General features: G+C 34.8%; 1 protein-coding gene across 3 annotated transcripts in view; it reads right to left on the minus strand.

Moving 5' to 3' along the window:
• The window catches only part of LOC144974921 (uncharacterized), a 37,029-nt gene extending 24,600 nt beyond the window's left edge, over positions 1 to 12,429 (minus strand). For 2 of the 3 annotated variants that reach the window (XR_013645833.1, XM_078918434.1), the window contains exons 1-3: positions 12,277 to 12,429; positions 4,695 to 4,761; positions 1,063 to 1,284 (exon numbers count right to left, since the gene is read on the minus strand). Coding sequence is in view for 2 of the 3 variants with exons in the window: in XM_078918434.1 (XP_078774560.1) it covers positions 1,063 to 1,284; positions 4,695 to 4,761; positions 12,277 to 12,390 (403 nt within the window). In the remaining variant the exon portion in view is untranslated. Of the gene's footprint in view, positions 1 to 1,062; positions 1,285 to 4,694; positions 4,762 to 8,492; positions 8,578 to 12,276 lie in introns of those variants that run through there. The other variant, XM_078918443.1, reaches the window with a different exon arrangement.
• Between the last annotated feature and the right edge of the window lie 8,312 nt (positions 12,430 to 20,741).

The following is a 20,741-nucleotide window of genomic DNA, read 5'->3' on the forward strand; positions in this document are numbered from 1 at the left end:
TCAGTCATGTAACAGGTAAAAGTATATTGAAAAAGGATCAAATATGATAAATTAACTTTATAGTAAAATAACAGAGAATTGAATCTAGAATCATGGGGTTTACATTATTTACAATAGGTTAAAAAAAGGAGAATTTTTTATTTATTTATATATTTTTTTTAAAAACAAACCCACTATCCATTATACAGAACAGAATGTGATATCTAAAGCAAAAGATTTTCAATGAAAGTTTGACAATATTTTCATTTTGTTTGTGCTCAAAATTTAAGGTAAATCTTACAAACTGCTTCTATGACTACAAGCAAATCTAAATTCAAAGATAAAGTATTCATTACATCTTTCATGTTTTATTGAATTAATACAATCATCTTTATTAGTTAATTCAAAAATTAAGGTGTCAGGTGTGTCAAGACGTGTATCTATCTGCTGTGGTGTTATCGTATATTTCTCAAATAATCGTGACTGTCTTCGATTGGAATTTATGTTAGTCTGTTCGTCTCATTTCCCTTTATCTTTTGGACTATATTTTAGACTGTTTAAGTATTTTGTGTTTGCAGGATTTCAATTAAAAAGGTAAAAAATAGTACAAAATTCTTCAACTTCTGCCATTATTTCACTTCAATCGAGACAGCAAATCATAGTAAAATCATCTCAGCCATTGTATTCTCACTATTATCGTCACCGTCATCGTCGCTGTTCGTCTGTAAACCGTGCTTGTTATATTTTCTCATTTAGTTGTGAATATATCTCAGTAATCGTCACTGTCATCATCGATGTCCACCTGTCAACCGTCTCTGTTATATTTCCTATCTACATTCTGTGATTACTTTTGTGACTGTTTACGAACTCGATGACGTCATTTCTTTAATTTATACTAGTTCATGATGAATGGATGAGGCTTGCCTGTGCCCTATGCCCCATTTTTCAGATCAGAAAACAAATTTAAGAGTAATTTTTGCAAATAAAAGTTATTAGCTACAATAAAATTTTAGTTTAACTTGCTTGGGTAACAATCTAGACTATAACACTGAAAAGAAGTAAAATATTTATATAGTTTTTCACCTGGTTTTTCAGTCTGTATTGTATATGCATACTTCACAGGTCCCATCTTCTTACACATTTCTAGAAACTGTTTGTCTGTATAGGACAGTGGAAAATGTGCAACACACATAAGCTTTTCACTGCTTGTTGCCTTCACAACGACTATATTATCCTTGAACTGTTTACCATTGAATTTGGAAACTGCATCATCAACTTGGTTGCCATTTTGTACATTGACAATTGCTGAAAACAAACGGATAAAAAATATATATAATTTATACATCCTGTGCAAACAGAGATAGAAGGAAGATGTCTGGATTGATGCCATGGTAGTGTTTTGGAAGGGAGAGGGATGTATATGGCAATTAAGGTTGAAAAAATGTTTAAGGATCAAAGAGATGCAAGATATTAAAACCATTTATTATAACAATTTTTGTCTTTTAATGCAACAAAGATTATTCAGGGTTGCCAATTAAGGAGGCAAAACTTTACTGAACTGTTACCCTAACACATTGACTGACCCCCTTTCTGACTGCTGAACTCTGTGAAAAGACATTTTATGTACTTCTTATTTTTTTTTTTTTTCAAATTTAGCAGGTGATTGGAAAATATACTGAGGGTTTACAACATACTGAATTCCATAAATATACGGAAAATTGGCAACCTTGACTATTATGTCAATAAAACCACAATCAATGTGTCGTCCACGTTAGAAAGACAATGTTTATCCACAAAAAGAATAAACATCTCTGTCCTGAACAGCTTTAAAATAATGTCCCAGATCTGTATTACACACTCAGATATAAAATAAAGACTGGCATGTACTCAAAGTCTGGTTAACACAATGAGGCATAAAAAATATAAAAAATTAAAAATCCATATATTTATGACTAAATTGCCTTGTGCAGTTTTGTACGATAGACAGACCTGCCAACCCTTCATATTCCAAAAGTGGAATCAGAAGGTCAAAAAATAGGAATTGAGACAAAAAAGAGGAATTCCTTAACAATGGATAATTTTGTATCGAAATTACCATCAGCATCAACTTTGCCACCATACACATAAAGACAGTATTCCAGCACAGCTGGCAAAACTAGATATCATATATATTAGGTAATGGAATGGGGAGGGCGGAAAAGGAGTGCAATTAATTTTCCTACTTAACTCCTTTTTGGCAATCATTTTTTTTTAAATCACCTTTTTCAAACCCCCCCCCCCCCCCCCCCCCCCCCATTTTCTTTTCTTCTTACCATTATCATCATTAATTTTTAAAAATCCGAATTTTAGAGACAATGTTGGAATTGGAGAAAAGGAAGAGTGAAAATAGGAATGATTCAACCAAAAGTAAAAGGGTTGGCAGGTATGCGATAGGCTACCCCATGAGGTTTTAACAATGTTTCATATAAATTCTATACTTTACAAGAAACAAATATATAAGTAAATGAATAAATAAGTTTGTAAGCATATAAATAAATACATACGTAAAAAAATGTATAAAATAATATATTTCGATTTCAAAATGAAAATATTTCTTTAAAATAAAGGTTATGTCAGAATGACAATAATTGTGACATACAGTAATAACTCGATGTTCATATACCAGAGGAATACACATTTTAGTTTTAGTCTTTGTATGACTTTTAAAATAATGTTCCAGATCTGTATTACACAAAAGATATAAAGAAAGACTGGTGTGTACTCAAAAGTCTGATTCCCATAAAGAGCCATAGATTAAAAAATCACTATGTAAATAAATTTCAACAATACACAGCTTGACCAACTTGCCAAAAATCAGCCAAAGTTAATTTTGTTTCATTATAAAGTAGAAATGTCCATGCTTGGGCAACAATATATGTTAACCATATCATAACCAGAAATCCATGGGCAATGCTATTCATAAATATTTCAGTTGCCATGTAATGATACTAAATAAAAAAATAAACAACCAAATCAATTAGTCTTTAAATTAAAATTTGGACTGAATAAGTGTTCCATACAAATACATCAAGGACAATCTTTACTCAACAGAAGAATAAACAATGTTGTCCATACGTATGGTTTTTACAATAATATTCCAGATCTGCATTACACACACAGACATAAAGAAAGACTGGTGAGTACTCAAAAGTCTGGTTCAAACAATGGGTCATAATAAGACTTAAAGGAAAGCTTTTACTTTTAACCACAAATTAATAACCCATTTAACTTGATCAAATTGTCCAAAACATCTTCATTTAATTTTGTTTCATTATAAATTAAAACTGATCCAAATCAGCATCAAAATCTCACTATCTTATAAAAAGCATTTGGCTTGGCTGAGAGCCATATAATATATCTAAACAATAGTGTGCCATACAAATATTGAGGACGATCTTATTCATCAGAGAAATAAAATGAATGTCCATGCATGGTTTCAAAATAATGTTCCAGATCTGTATTACACACACAGACATATAAAAGACTGGCGTGTACTCAAAAGTCTGGTTTAGTCAATGGGTCATGATATAACAAATCAAGAATCCAAACAACTTGACCTACTCTGTCGCCTTAAGGAAAAATGTTTACTTGTAATAAGAGGTCATAAACAGTCTTTTTCCTTAGGAACTTGATCAAATTGTCCAAAACATCTTCATTGAATTTTGTTTCATTATAAATTAAAACTGATCCAAATCAGCATCCAAATCTCACTATCTTACAAAAAGCATTTGGCTTGGCTGAGAGCCATATAATATATCTAAACAATAGTGTGCCATACAAATATTGAGGAAGGACGATCTTATTCATCAGAGAAATAAAATGAATGTCCATGCATGGTTTCAAAATAATGTTCCAGATCTGTATTACACACACAGACATATAAAAGACCGGCGTGTACTCAAAAGTCTGGTTTAGTCAATGGGTCATGATATAACAAATCAAGAATCCAAACAACTTGACCTACTCTGTCGCCTTAAGGAAAAATGTTTACTTATAATAAGAGGCCATAAACAGTCTTTTTCCTTAGTGCCACTACTACTGTAGAAAATACCCACCTGTGTAATGATAACATAGACAAAATAAATTTATCAAAAACTTTTGTTTCATCATCCATGGTAAACATAAAATGCCTGACAGAGAAGTGACATCAATATATTATTTGTAATTTATAATCCAGGTTTAAGGATAAAACACGCCAGGTAAAGTTATAGAAAATCTCATTGGAAGTTGGAAAAGGTGGGGGGGGGAGTTATTTGTTACCAATTAATCCCAAGTAAAAAACAATCATTTGTAAAATGAATTAACAAACAAGATCCAATACATTTTTGAGACATTTATGCCAACAAATGAAATGAATATTTGTTCCAGGAGCTTTTTATTTTATTTTTGAAATACATGGTTCCTTTATTAGGACCATAAAAAGAGCAACACAGATGTCAAAGACAATCTCTATTCTCAAAAAGAAGTGTGCTCACGTTTCCAGATCTGAATTACACACACAGACACAAAGAGTGTCTGGGGTGTACTCAAAAGTCTGATATCGATAATATGACCATGGTACCTTGAAATATCTTTGAAAATAAATTGAGTTGAGATTTGAAAACACAACTAACAACATTTTGACAAGGAAGAAAAATAAAACCAACAAACAATACAAACAAAAAAAAAAAACTTACCACTATCCATATTGTCACTAAGCTGTACATTTTTAACTTTTATCCCTGACAAAAATTCCTTGATTTCCTAGAAGTAGGTGGAGAACAGAAAACACTATAACTATAATGGCAAAATTTTGACAAAATATCGAAACTTTCGTTTTAATAATAATAATATTAAACATTTTAAAAATTGAATTCTTTATTTCAACTATACAGAATCATGGGGCCATGACAAATGTAAAAATCTGCATGACATCAAAATACTGAAAATTTGATATCGATATTCAATAATATCCGGCTTCTTTACAACATTGGGAAAACTTAAGAATCCTTTCTAGACTTGAATGAGGCCAATCAAGAATTTGGAAAGACGAAAGTTCCATATCCCTTAGTGTCTCATCATTAAGAAGTATTGCTGCAAGCTGCCAAAATACATACAGTTGTAGTAGTGGTGGTAGGAATGGTGATGTGGTTTTAGTAGTAATGAGCTACATTAGTTTCAGGGTTCCTAATGCAATTCCATTTTGAAATTCAAGGAGTTTTCCAGGCATAGTGGTGGTTGTAGTACTGGTGGTGGTAGGGATGGTGATGTGGTGGTTGTAGTAGTGGGGGTGATGACTATGATAATGAATTGGTGGTGGTTTTGGTTGTAGTTGTGGTGGTAGTGATTATTGTGTTCATGTTGGTGGTGGTGACGATGGTATGGTGGTTGTAGTTTGTAGTTGTGGTGATCTCGCAAAATTCAACGAGTTTTCAATGAGATTTTCTCAGTTATATCAAAATCAAGGAATTTTCAAGGAGTCCTTGAATTTAAGAATGCCGCAGAAACCCTGTAATTTAAAGACTGAAATATATACTATTTGCCTTTGTTATTAACTGACGGATTAAGTGACCCGAAACTGTTGTATTTCCAGTAGTGACCACCACTTGAATTTCAAAACTGGCCTAAAACTGAAATAGTCATTGATTGTTGCTGAGATTTGAGTTAAAATTTTCTTGAGATGAATTAAGAGCATGAGAATGAGGAATAAAGCTTGACCTAAATTGCCTGAATTCAATTTTAACAAAAAGTCAAGATTTAAATTACGTGTGACAACAAGAATTTTGATTTGCCAATTTCTGATTTTTTTAATAATCCACAAACTAAATTATAAGGGATACTAATAAAGAACCTTGTTGATCAGTTGATCTCTAAATACTCTGAAAATGAAAAGTGATATCAGAATCAAAACAATTCGATATTGTGAATATTAATGCAACACTGATTAAAAGAGATTGTCTTATTAAAAGTTTAACCCAAACTAGTGCTTCACTCTGCCTATGGCTAATCAAGAGGTTGGAACCAGACTACTAACAGTACAGCACAGAAATCTCAAACAAGTTGGGACTGGGCCTATTTGTTTGAGATTTCCATTTTGAGTATTTTACAAAGAATATGAAGAAGAATGTAAACATAGTAAACGTGAGTGGTTTCCATAAGGTCCCATTATATTGATAACACTCCTCCCCAATTTACAATTAACAGTCACGGAGCGATAATATTGTTACAGAATGTTGTTATTTATATTAATAATACTCTCGTTTTCTCTTTTCATTCTTTCTCCTTTCTCTCTCACTCATTTAGTCTTTTTAACTACAGCCAGTTGGTAAATCGTCAACTATCTACTATAAACTGCCACGGAATGATGTCATTAATATTAATACCCTCTCTCTCTCTCTCTCTCATTTCCTCTTTTTAGCAGGGGCCATGCATGTTGGTAAATCAACTATCTCTCTCTCATGTTCTCTTTTTGCCATGGACCATGCCAGTTTGTAAATCAACTATTAACTGCCACGGACCACGGAGCGTGTTAATACCAGGCCTGCATCTGCAACCGAAAAAAAATTGCCTGAAAATCCACGAGACATTTGGGTCTGGGTCCAGGGCGGAGCCCTGGTAGGGGGTCATGGGGACAATGTCCCTCTTAAGCCGAAGCTTTTTCAATATAACATGAGCAAAGATCCCCATTTCCCGGAATATTTTCTTAGAATTTTTTACCAATTCAATAGACTGTGAAACAAAATGAAAATGTTTTATTTTTTTTATTTTTTCGGCGCAGTGCCGGGCAAATTTACAGGCCTGTAATACTAGTACTCTCATTTTGTCAGATTTTCTCCTCTATCTCTGCCTCACTTTCATTTACTCATTTTCTCCTTTTCTTCTCTCTATCTCTCCACTTTTTGTCACAGACCATGCCAGTTGGTAAATCAATTATTTTCTAAACTGCCATGGACTGATGTTATTGCCAGAAATCTTTTATTGCCCTATGATGACATAGGAAATCCTACTTTTTAAAAAAAATCCATCGCTTTTTCCACTCAATCTGAAGTTTGGACCAGAAAACAACAGTAATTTTAGTGTTATATGGATCTAACTCATCTTCAAATTCCTGAAGACTTATAAAAATTAAAAACAAATGCCGACTGGTTTGAATTCAGACCTAATCACAGCGATTGACAACGAATACAAGATTCGCACACGCGCCATTCGAGGCTCGACTAAAATCACTGCATGCACCTGAAGAGTTCAAATGTAACTCCTTTTTAGTCATTAGTTGATGAATCATCAACTACCAAAGACTCACTCCGTAGCAATTGACACTTCCTACATTGCCTACATACAAATATTGTTTATTCAAATTTGATTAGTAATCATAGGCGATGGTGTTGTCTTAAAAATTGTCCAGATGTTTTTTTTTTCAGGAGAAAGCATATGCCTTTAAATTTAAACTATTTTTAAAAGGCACTAGTTAATTTGGGAGGCCTTCCAAAAGCTTCTCATGCTAAAGGAAACAACAGAAATATTCCCTCAACTAATCCTAAGAAAAAATTTAACATAGTACCTTAAACAACCTAGCACTTTTACTAAGACCTATAACTAACCCTAATAGTAATAGAAAAAAACAGCCTGGGACTGCTTTGCACCACCTTTCAATATTACAGGCCTAGAAGTGATTCAGGAAAATATTTTTCCCTGCTTTTTCCCGGTTTTTTCCAGGCTCTAGGGAAAATTTTAAGGTAGTAATTTTCAAGCATATTCATCAATTCTAGACCAGTTACCACTACCTATATATATATATATATATATATATATATATATATATATATATAGAGAGAGAGAGAGAGAGAGAGAGAGAGAGAGGAGAGAGAGAGAGAGAGAGAGAGAGAGAGAGAGAGAATCAAAAGAGGGGGAAATTATTGACTCGTAGTACATATTACTATAACAAGCCATCCAGTATCTAAGCCTACACCATCCGTGGGAAAAAAAAAAGGAAAAAAAAGAGAGAGAGAGAGAGAGAGAGAGAGAGAGAGAGAGAGAGAGAGAGAGAGAGAGAGAGAGAGAGAGAGAGAGAGAGAGAGAGAGAGAGAGAGAGAGAGATGTGAGTGAAAAAGAGAGTGGGTGAGACTGAGAGAAAGAAATATATTGACTCTGGCTATTAACACTTGGACGTATTTCTGTAAAGTCTAGGCCTCCTACAACATGCAAAAAAAATATTTTAAAAAAGAGAGAGACAGATAGAGAGAGAGAGAGAGAGAGAGAGAGAGAGAGAGAGAGAGAGAGAGAGAGAGAGAGAGAGAGAGAGAGAGAGAAATGGGGAGAAAAGAGACAAAGAGAAGAGAAATCAATAGAGAGAAAAAGACATTTGAATATTACTATGAGAAAGTAGCGTCCAAAGACTTGTGGCCTACTTATTGAATTGCACATGAATGAAATAAAGCTAGTTAATCTAGAGACAGACAAAACAAACTTAGTACAAATTACAATGAGCAAACGACCTTAATCTGCCATCTCCAAATAATTGAATAACAAGTCACGAAAATTAATTAAAGTAGCCCAAGGACGTCGACCGTCTTTCTTAGCTTAGCTAACAATCGCATTCATGACCAAGTCAAAAACACACAAAAAAAAACAAAAAAACACACACTACTAAGATGAGGGGAGGGATGTGTGTTTCTATCACTCTTGTCTTGTCGACAATGATGAGTCAACTGAGTGAATCAAGCGTCTTTAAGTCTTTGACCAATCACAGGCTATCTAACCGAACCGGCTGGTCGAAACAAAGACGCTTCTCGCCGTCGATGTATTACGCTATTGTTGTGCAAGTGGCAAGGAATATAACACCTTTTTGAGTAGGCCTAAAAGCTAAAATCTAAAAGTAAAAAATATAATTCTGAGGAATTTGAAAGTCACATTGTTGAAATCGGCTTGAAAAAAGAACAACATTGGTCCTTGTTTCAGAAAAATCGGTTGAAAACCAACTGTTTTACGAATAAATTCGATTTTAAAAATTGCTTTTGTTTATTTTTGATTTTTTTAGCAACTTTTTTATTTATCGGCCGATTTTCTTGATTTTTATATCATTCTTTATATCTCAATGAGACGAGATCAGTGATATACTTTGTTTGTTTCAAATGTAACTACAACATAATTTGGTTTTTTTACTTATCAACCGTGCCTGGATAATTTATTCAACAACTGACGCAACTATCCCATTGCCGTCTTCCAGTGTTTCAGCGATGACTCTAAACCACTTTAATTACGTCATGCACAGGAAACATGGTAATAGTCTGTGTACTCTACGAATTCAGACCGGACTTTGCTGATTGGGTCGATCGTCATAACATAGGGCCTAGTAGTGTGAGGAAACCATAAGAGGCTGCTGCCATGCTCTAAGCCGATCGTTCGCAGGAAGAATACATGTTGGGTTGTTGTTCACCTAAATTTTTCTCACGGCTTTTTCCCGGCCCCAGACAATTTTCACCGATTTTCCCGGCTTTTCCCGGTCGGGAAATTTCAAAATAAAGTTCCCGGCTTTTCCCGGTTTTCCCGGCCCACTTCGAGGCCTGATATTAAAAAACAAAAAAAAAAAAATGGCAGCGGACAACCAAAACAATGGTCATATTAGGAAATTTTAAACTTTCACTAATTTATCAAGGTTTTTAAAATGTTACTACTATGGTATATTAACAAATTGAATCAATGAAGGCTGCAGCTATTCGGTCTGAATAGTCTCCTGTGTCTTTTCGGACTCAAATTCCAATGCGCATGTGCAATCAATAAATTATTCTGACTCAACCTGAATAGTCTCCCTATAGTTTTTATTTTTTTAAATATTTTAATTACTGATAATTATATAAAACTAATGCAAACCAAAATTACAATATTAGCAACAATCAACAGGTAGTCTAATTCCGATTTATTTGACGAGAAAGACAAAATCATTGCTCAATTGAAACTCCAGATAGAAATTATAAAGAAAAGAGTTAAAACTCTTCAAAAGTAATAATAATAATAACAAAAGTCAGTCAAAGTAACTTTGATATAAATGGAAAGCTTTTCTAACACATAACTAAATGTCCAAATAGAATCAGGACAAAAATAAATAATTTAAAAATTACATATTCTGATAGTGAGAGATGGGCAACAATCCTTCTACAGTCCAAAGTAGGGGTATGGGCTGAGTCAGTGTGATATGGGCAAAACTGAATTTCTTCTGAACCCTTTTTCTATTTCTTTATCACTTCCACCCTCTACCTACTGCCCACACTGTGCCATCCTCCCCTCTGTATGCGCAAGCACATTGGAGTTTCGAATCCGAATTGCCACCTCGAAAAATGAATGCCTGACAAAAGATCCATGTTTCGAAAGGCCTCCCGTTAATTTTTTTATGGTTTTAAATAGATCGTCAGCAATTTGAGGATTTTAACTTAATAAGGGTTGCACAAGTCAAGAAATGTAAAGGCTTCAGGCTTCGCTCTAGACTTCCTATGTCTGAATGTGTTAGATTTTCGTGTGTGATGGCTAAATATGAATATAGATTAAAAACGGGAAATTTAGACATTTCTGAGATTTCCATTATTTCGAAATTTTCGTGCTGCACTGTAGTTCAAGTTCAAGTTCAACGTCTTCATCTGCAAAAGGCGGATTGCCCATCACTGCAGATTTTATACAATTATGTATTGACATTCTCCATTATAGTGTTATTGAGTTGAAAGATAAATGTTTAATAGTTGACCAAATTTGTTGTTGTTGGTAATATCTAGGATTTCTGGTGGGAGAGTGTTCCATTCTTGATGGTTCTTGGGAAGAAACTGTTTTTATATTTGTTGGTTCTGTGTGTTGGGGTTGTGAACTTACTGCTATGACTATGATAATTTCTTGTGGATGTACAGTGTTGTTTTGTGAAATTCTGCTGTTTTGTTGGAACGTACTGTTCTGTGTAGAAGTTGGAGGCGTTTTTCTTTCCGCCTACTTTCCAGTGTTTTCCACTGCAACAATTTCAGGGCCTCAGTAACGCATCCTGGTTCGCACAAGTAATTGTTGGTGACAAACCTCGAAATTTCGAAGCTGCCCTTTGAACTTGTTCCGATTTTCTTGATGTGACCTTGCTGATAAGGATCCCACACTGTTGTGAACGTAGTCTGACTACATTTCAGTTTTAGTTTTCGAATAGTTTAGTGCACCGCCATGGGGCGACCTTCCGAAAGCTCCTAGCGCTAGCATTTCTTTCAATTTGTATTTTCACCGTGGATCTTTTGTCAGGCATTCATTTATTAAATTTGTCATCATATAGAAGCATTTTAAAAACTGTAGACTGTAGAACAAACTTTGATAGGTTTGTGAAAGTTTAAAATTTCCTAATTTGACCATTGTTATGATTCTCGGCCACCATTTTGATTTGTTGAAGTATTGAAAGGTAGTGCAAAGCAGTCCTAGTAGTCCTAGGCTTTTTTTTCTATCGGAGTGTCTACGTACACGGTATCTTTAGGCAGTTTAGTGAGCAGCAGCAGTGGGAGTCAAATTGTGACCCAACTCACCCATCATAAGAAAGTTATGACTGGAAATTGCCATTCGCTTTTACTAAAAGTTTTAGGGAGGTTCAATTAAAGATGCATAACTTCGTTATAAAGAGGAATATCGCAGATATTTTGGTATCATTATTTTCGTTACTAACCGGGCACCTAGCCTCAGGATCTACGTACACGGTAACATTGAATCTCGCCTTTAATTAATGGGTTAAATTGTATTGTTAGATTTGTTAAAATAACACACACCCACGCGGCGCGCGCACACACATACAGAGCAAGGTCCATCCATTGCTTGTATTGTAGCGGCAAACCAGTTACCAGAGCTATCATGTACGTAGATCCTGAGGCTAGGTGCCCGGTTACCATGTACCTGTAGACACTGCCTTTTTCCTCCTCTGCCTCTAACTCTAGGTTAGCTCGAACCCGAGGTTTGAGGATATTAGGGTTAGTAGTAATAAAGGTGATAGGCGATAGAGTGTTTGTTTTTCCTATTAAGGTTAGTTAAAGGTACTAGGTTGTATTTTTTCTTGTGGTTAGTTGTTTCCCTTAGCACTAGGAGCCTCCCCGCCGTGACCGTGAATGAGAATGCAGCCGTCGTAGCGCAGAGTGAGAAAGTGCCACTGCGAAAGTAAAATTATAATTCAAGTTGGCTCCATCTGGGGGCGTAATCAAGATCGCACAACAATGAAATTAATAAAATACAATCATCCATACAAAAATCATAAATATAAAATAAAATATATTGCTTTACCCCTTCGGTACTTGGAGGAAGGTTTGATAAATGCAAATGCCTGTTTTTATTGAATTCTTTCTCTGATTTGGACGCCATCTTGAAAAGGATATACCAGATGGCTTTGCAAAACATGCCAGAATCAGATAACCTTTGGAGGCCTCCAAATTTATTTTGACATTATTTTTAAACAATTGAGAATTTTCACCCTGTCATAATGCCTTTTCAATTCAATCCGGTTAAGACAGATAATAAACTTTTCTTCGTTTCTAAATAGAAAAAAAGTCAATATGGTTATCACAATGAAACTGATTTTTGGTAGGCGTGGTTTGGATTAATCCCGCTGCCTTGAATATTTCTTAACCAACGTGCCACAGCGCTACCATTTTCCGAACGCAACTGTGAGCTTGTTTTGGCATTATTTTGTTTCGGTTTGCTAAGAAGACTTCTTGAAAGCATTTGAAAATTAACTCATCAATTAATATTGAAAATTTGAAAATAAAATAAGGAAAGAAAGAAACTAGATCTTTTAATACGATAGTAAAATATTATGATATATATATTTTTGTTTTTAAGATAGAAAAAAGAAGGAAAAAAAAAAACAAGAAAGAAATTTGGCATATAAATGCCAAAATGTCAATTATAACCTAGCGTGCTGCCGACTGCCGGTTGGTTGAGCGAATTTACCATTCCTTTTTTTTTTTCCCCCTTTGTTTACGAGGTTAATTTACTTAACAAACAACTGGGGGCATGGCACTACATTATGTTAAATATGGAAATCGTTGTGTTTTCAAAGTTGTAATGGAAATAGTCTCAAACCAACGCAAACTATTGTCCATGTTAATTAAATCAAGCCCATAATTGCATTCGGTTATCAGGCCTGCAAATATGTGCACGTCGGCCATAGATATCACCAGCACAAAGTATCATTCAAGGACAGTAAAGCCCTCCTTGGTGCCATTCTATTTTTAAGATCGTTGCAATAAAAGTTATATGGGTAGTTACCATTATCATCTAGTAAAAATGCTAATGGTAGTTACCGACGTGTACATATAATGCAGGTCTGACATCTATAGATATAACGAAGTTGACGTCACTCAGGTCTTTGTTTGTTTTTGGTTTGTTTTTGTTTTTGTGTTTTTTTTGGGGTGGGGGTGTTTGTTTTATTTTGGTTTTTTGTTTTGTTTTTTGCCATCCATTGTTATGAGTAATTTTCAATATTAACCAGACTATAAACATAATAATAATAATAATAATAATAATAATAATAATAATAAATAATAATAATAATAATAATAATAATAATAATAATAATAATAATAATAGATCTTTATTGTCCATAAATATGGCAATTTGTCACTTAGTTACACTTGTTATAACGTTATATGATAACTATAACAATGAACAGAGATATTACACTCCTACTCTCTCTCTCTCTCTCTCTCTCTCTCTCTCTCTCTCTCTCTCTCTCTCTCTCTCTCTCTGTCTGTCTGTGTGTGTGTGTCTGTCTGTCTCTCGCTCTCTCGCTCTCTCTCTCTCTCTCTCTCTCTCTCTCTCTCTCTCTCTCTCTCTCTCTCTCTCTCTCCCTCTCTTCCTCTCTTTCTTTCGCGTGTGCGATATACACAACATAAACATATTCATTTCATTTTCAATTCGTTACATTTGTGACAATTCGACACCAAATATTATCATCATTATCAATTGGTCAATTAATCTAACAATAAATAGATTAATCAGTCAATCAGTCAACGCATCAATCCTTGGTTTTGCTGTACCATATGAAATATTCAACATTTTATTGCTGAGGGAACGAACGTTGATTTGTACTTGTTAGTTCTACATTTTATCTGACAAAAACGTTCAAGGATTCACATAATTTTGTGTGTTGGTCCATTATACTTATTTCCGGGTGGCAATGTTGTGAGTTTCTTAGCCAAGCGAACACATCCAAACCACCTCAATCTATTTTCTCTCATTTTTATCGATACATTCTTTACATCAGTCAACCTTCTAATCCGTCCATTTCTGATCTTCTTGTCCAGCCAAGTGACCATGTTAACATCATAAATTCTGCCGCCTCAACTTTTAGAAGTCTTGTTTCTTTGTCATAGCCGCTGTCTCTAAGTCAATAAATATACAAAATTTCTGGTCTTACAACAGATGGGTATATTATTTTCCCCTTGTGTTACGGTCTCATTAATGTAATGGAAATTACAGTACTCTCGAACCAACACCATTATAACAATGGTCAAGCCCAGTGCTCGGTTATCAGACTAAATAACATAGTCAAATTGAACGGAGGCTTAAATTTAATTAACGAAGACATGTCATATACGTTTCGGGGTTACCCTTTGTCAACAAAACACAATGAATGAAACACCAGACGTGGGGGGTGGGGGGGGGGGGGCATATCAAGAGAGGTTATTGTGGGGGCATGGCACTACATTATGTTAAATATGGAAATCGTTGTGTTTTCAAAGTTGTAATGGAAATAGAAAAATGGAAAAAGAGGGAGAAGGAGACCAAAAATAAGATGATCACAAGACACCAACGAATGGATGCGTAAGCCAGTGACTGAATACTGAATGTGGAAGATTGGCGCTGAACAGAAGTTTGTTTCGGTTGGCAACAGTTGCGTAGGCCACGTCCAGAAGGGATAAGCCATGATGATGATGATGATATAATTCATCCGGTTAGTGCTGCTCAAACGGTAACACCAAATGTCAATTATTGTTTGTTTTTGTTTTTGTTTTGTTTTTTAAAAATTTTTTTAGAGACATTGACGATTATGTCTCTACTTCTCTCTGTAATCAGCTCACTTCAAGAAATCCACGTCTATCGTCCTGATACCTGTCACCCGCATAATGTGACCTCGTATTTTTCGGTTGTCTCCAGCTACGACCCTCTATTTTTTGCTTGTTAGTCCCTCATAGCCAGTGTGCCAATGGAGCTAGAGTTTATCCCGGTTCTTAAGCGCTAAATGGACAATAGCTTTTGATAATCTTTTGATAAGACGCTATCTATCGCAAAGTACTTACCACCATATCCAACAGACCTTACTACCTATTTACCGCTGGGTGGGAAACTTCGACTCCCAGGATCACACCTGGTCCCCTTGTATGTGAAGCAAGTGCTCTACCAACTGAGCTATCAGGACCCACCCCATGTCAAACTGTTTCTACAAATTATTATCATTCTTCCCGTGAGCCAGAAATCTCATTAGCTTTATTCTGATCACCTTAATGATATTTGGCTTTGTGCCAGTTTGAGCTTGAGAAATCACCTCTTTGTTTCTTATTTTATCCTTCCATGATATTTTATCCCGAAGTTTCTCTTCTTTAATTCTGCGTTCTCATTATTCAATTGTATAATTATGATTTCCCAGCATTCACACCCAAATGAGAGAACAGAGCGCGCACAATGTTGCTAATCTTGTTGTTAATTATGACCGTAAGATTGTTAAAGTTTCTCTTCATTCGTGCAGTTATTTTGTTTCAAAAAATGATTTTGCGACATATATGTGTCCTGGGTCGGTAAAGCTGTTTATAACTTGCGTGGATGAGAGATCTGTAAAAAAAGTGATTAATCTTTACTCCTCGACTCATCCTACTTTTCCATGTTTTTGTCGTTCTGGCCATCGCTACTGTTGTTGCGTTCTTTCCAGAGCCTCTGACTCTGATTTGTTAGATCCATCCGTAAGCTTTTTTAGGCCTTTTTCCGGTCATGTGTTCCATTTCCCCCCCCCCCTCTCTCTCTCTCTCTCTCTCTCTCTCTCTCTCTCTCTCTCTCTCTCTCTCTCTCTCTCCCTCTCTCTCTCTCTCCCCTCCCCATTTCCCCTTTCGATATTTGCATTGACTGTTGTATTGCTTTGTACCATGATATTTTACATGTCCGTGCTTTTGTTTTTGTTTTGTTATGTTCAAACCATACCGTATTTTGTTGCCAGAATGTTGTTCATTTACATAAACGATTGCCAAAGCTCAAATACCCGTGCCCCTATATAAACTCACTCAACCCTGGCCTTTAATTCCATGTTGCCCCCCCCCCCCCCCCTTCGCCCTGGAGGGTTTTTATACTTTTCAGTTGCTCAGTCCTAAAGAAACTTGGTATGTTTGTGCATAGTCTAGTTTTATTCAGCCACAGCTACCATTTTTTAAAGATTAAAGACAGCAGCATTCATAATACGTATGTAACTTGTCTTAGAAAACGGAAATAATGATGGGCTAAAGGTAGCATCTGCCAAATACCGAGACAGTCGGTGTTAGGGTTAAATGAGTTAAAATTTGCAGACGACACGAACACCAGTCTACAAGGCGTAATATTGCATGAATACGGCAACGAGAGTCAATACAAAGAGAAATCAATGAATTTGTCTCCTGGGCCCGTTTTCATGAACGAAGACTAGATTTAATAATTTACTTGTCTAGTAAATGACTAGCTAGTCTTAAGCCAGCGAAGCAAGTGTTTAAAAAAAAAAAATCGGATTTCATTAACGCTTTCTACTCTCGGAGTAGCTAGTCACTTGCCTAGAAGTGGGCGTTGTAAGTGGCCGACTAATTCGGTTATTTTGTGCGGGTAACATCACCTCTCTACTACACGAAGATGAGAAAGATACACACCCTTCATATTTACAACGCAAAATATTTCCAAACTGGAAATTAGCGATTCACGCGATATTGACTGTTGACTGTTATAGACCGAGATTGAAACTCAAAGAAATTGAACTAACCCCCCCCCCCCCCCCAATAAAAAAATAAAAAAACAAAACAAAACAACCCCTCCCCCCCCCCCCCAAAAAAAAATAAATAAAAAAAAAAATAAAAATTAAAATTAAAAAAAAAAAAAATTACACAAAAGAGGAAGTGTGTTCTGATTAATCACATTATTTCAGTCAATTGCAATGTCAACATAATAACTTTTGTCTCCAATATAATATTTTCTAATAATTTATTTTGTTGTTCTTTGACGCAAACCCTTTGATTACGGAGTATTTCTCGTTCACTCTCAATAACGGAACCGATAGATTCAATTTTTAAAAAAAAGTTTTTACTCACAAAATTGTGTACTGTCGACGATCTGCACTTATCTTATAGTTTAAAAAAAAAAAAAAAAAAAAAGCCAGTGTCAATGGCAACATGACACTTTTTGCCTCTGTCATTCGTAACCGACGTATTTTCTTTCCGAAGCGGAGCGCACTCAATCTAAAAATAGCTGCTCTCTATTATTATTATTATTATTATTATTATTATTATTATTATTAATTATTATTATTATTATTATTATTATTATTATTATTATTTTATTATTATTATTATTATTATTATATATTATTATTATTATTATTATTATTATTATTATTATTATTATTATTTATTATTATTATTATTATTATTAATAATAATATTATTATTATCATCATCATTAAACCAAATTGACAATCTGAAAATTATACTAAGGTGATTTCTTGAAATGGTATTCACGAGTCTTTGTAAAATTCATTGAGTTTGTGAAAGGACGCTTAGGTTTGTGAAAGTAGGTACCACAAGCGAAAATTTCAAAATTGAGCTATCATAAAAAGAGTTAAACCACTGTAAAGTGCTTTGAAATTAATGAACAACACAAAAAGAATTATGAAAATCCGTCAACAAATAAATGAAATATGATAAAATGAATTTTACTGAACTTACAATTTTTTCCCACATATTCCGGTTACGCATTTTTTGCCGACTTTATGACGCCATAAACAAAAAAGTTGGTTATATAACATTTAAAATAAACATTTTTTGCATAAACATGCAATCATAAAACAAAATAAAAGCAGATATTAAGATGAAAAAACAATGATACTTAAATGAAACCATCCTCAAATATGACAGAAACAGCATCAAAATATAAAAAAATGGGAAATATAGGCCCAGGGACCCATATTTGGAGCCTCATAGATAAAAAAAATGAACATGTATACTACTCAAACTCAATATCTTTGCAAAAAAGTATATAAATTCTTAGCCTAATTTTTTTTGTTAATGTGGAGAAAATAGTAATTGCTCTATAATTGAGCCGAAGGTCACTGCCAAGCTCAAAATTACGGCATGGAAAAAATGGTGTCAATATACTGAAAATACACAAAATCAAAATATTAACAAAAAAATAACTAATAAAGATAGGATGACATACTTTACATCAAATTACTCGTCATTCTTATCTCTATCCAATAGAAGCAAAAGCATCTCAACATATTATCAATGGCATCCAAAAATTTTTAAGGATTTTGGATAGAAATTCAATATTAGGCATAACTAAAAATATTAGATACCTTTAAAAATTCATAGAAAATCGTCAACAAAAGACATACAAACATAACTTATACCAAATGAATTAACTTCTCAAGCTCTTTCAGACAAAGCCATATACAATCAATTTAACATAGAATCTGTCCGGTAAATACCTTGCATACCAGAAACTGATTAAACCACAAAACAATGAATGTAATTGAGAGGAGGGAAAGAAAGAGAAAATAAACCACCTCTGCAGCTCTCAATCTGTTTTTAAAAAATAAAGCAAGCCCCAGGTCAGGTATAGTATGATGCAATAAAAACAAATAAAGCCCAATCAACTTGTTTGATGATAAACTAATAAACGAACCCCCCCCCCCCCCCCACCCCCCACCCCCCCCCACCCCCCCCCCCCGACTAGGTCAGGGTTGCCAGATTATTTTTCAACAAATGCCAGGGGAAGACTCAAAAAATGCCAAAACACTCCCAAAAAAAATACCAAAGTCTGTTGACTCCCACCCCCACTAAGAAAACTAGTCACTTTTGATAGACAATTTACTATCATATCCTGGTGGCTTGCATGTTTTCTTTTCTTTTCTTTTTTTGAATTATACTAAATTTCCTGTTGGGTATTTTTTACCTACTGACTACTAAGTGGAGTGCTAAACCACTACACCACGGTTGAGAAAAGGTGTCATTTGAAGTATAATATACAAGAAAAGAAAATGCCAAATGAAAATGCCAAATGCCAAATGATTTTTCTAATGCCAAACGGTTTTCAAAAATGCCAGATTTTTGGAATCTGGCATTTAAAATGCCAAACTGGCAACCCTGGACTAGGTTCTTTTCACCAGCGGGTTTATTTTTTTCATTGTGCCGTGAAAATTCATCCGATTTGGTTGTATTTGATATCAAAATAAAGCTGGAACATTAAGCTCTCTGCTTATTTAAACAGACGTGAGCGGACATCGCTAAAAGTATTTAAAAATGTTAAAAATAGCACGACAATGTGCTTTCCTCGCCACTCGCTCCGCCATTTTGAATCTGATATCGGGGCAGGAAGTGTCAAAAGAAAGAGGAAGTTTTGCCCTTTCTAATGATACTATTCTTAGCATCATACGCCAATTCTCCGCGGCACAACCTTGATTTTCACAACGTGAATGAAAAGAGAAAATCGCGACCTCGAAATTTTCTCGCGATCCGCTAGGCAAAATTATCTAAAACCGGGTCTCGTTCGCGATTGATTATGAAACTCTTTTTAATCGCAAAAGTATGTTTTAAGATGCATTACAAAGATCAGAAGTTGATCTTTAAAATAAAACAAATTGTATTTTGTTTCGAGCATTAGAAGTTGAGATATTGTGAGGTAAAGTGGAGAGTTTTCCACGATCAACGCCATCGATAACAACTTTCCACCGATTCACGGCGCTCGCCTGTGGTACCTAGTGAAAGTGAAATAATTGATTCGCATAACACTCTGGCACTCCAGATAAAATGACCACCATAAATAAAAACATATTTTTGTTGTGACATGCAGGACTCTTCGTCGACAGCTTTCTGGTCATTTTGGAGTCAAGACAATTATGGTTTCTTAATCACCATGAAATTCAATACATCACCTTCCCAATAATTAAAATGATTACATGGAAGTCTCCTGGTGGACGATCTAGATTTCGTTGGTGACCTTGCAGTTCTGTTTCGCAAGTTCAAAGTAAAACAAACTAGTGTATAGGGTTTCTCCTTCTGCGTTGGATTACATATTAACATCAAGAAAACCTAATCATTGAAAATCACTGAAGCAAACACAGAGACAATATTGATTGAGAGCAATCCCACGTAAACGCTGTATTGGAAATAGAAATTGACAAAAAGAGGGAGAGGTACACGAGAATGAAAATCACACCCACTCACTTGCATTGAAGGGCAATGAGCCAAAGCCACCCCTACCCGCCCATACCCTCGTTCCGCCTTATACAAAAATTATACGATCTACAATTTAATAGCAATGAAGTCACCAAAGACAAATTGTATGGTAGCAGGCACTGTTGTATTGTAAGATAAAAATCTGAAAAGGTTGGTATGAAACAATGTCTGGCACGGTTTCATCCCCATTTTCAGATATTAATGCATTAGCCTAGCAAACTTTGTAAAACATCATGACTGTGTATGCTCTTAAAGGAAATAATAGAAAAGATAGGGATGTAATAATTG

The sequence above is a fragment of the Berghia stephanieae genome, chromosome 1 (assembly GCF_034508935.2).
Source record: "Berghia stephanieae isolate SIO BIC M18660-M18661 chromosome 1, UCSD_Bste_1.3, whole genome shotgun sequence".
NCBI lineage: Eukaryota > Metazoa > Mollusca > Gastropoda > Nudibranchia > Aeolidiidae > Berghia > Berghia stephanieae.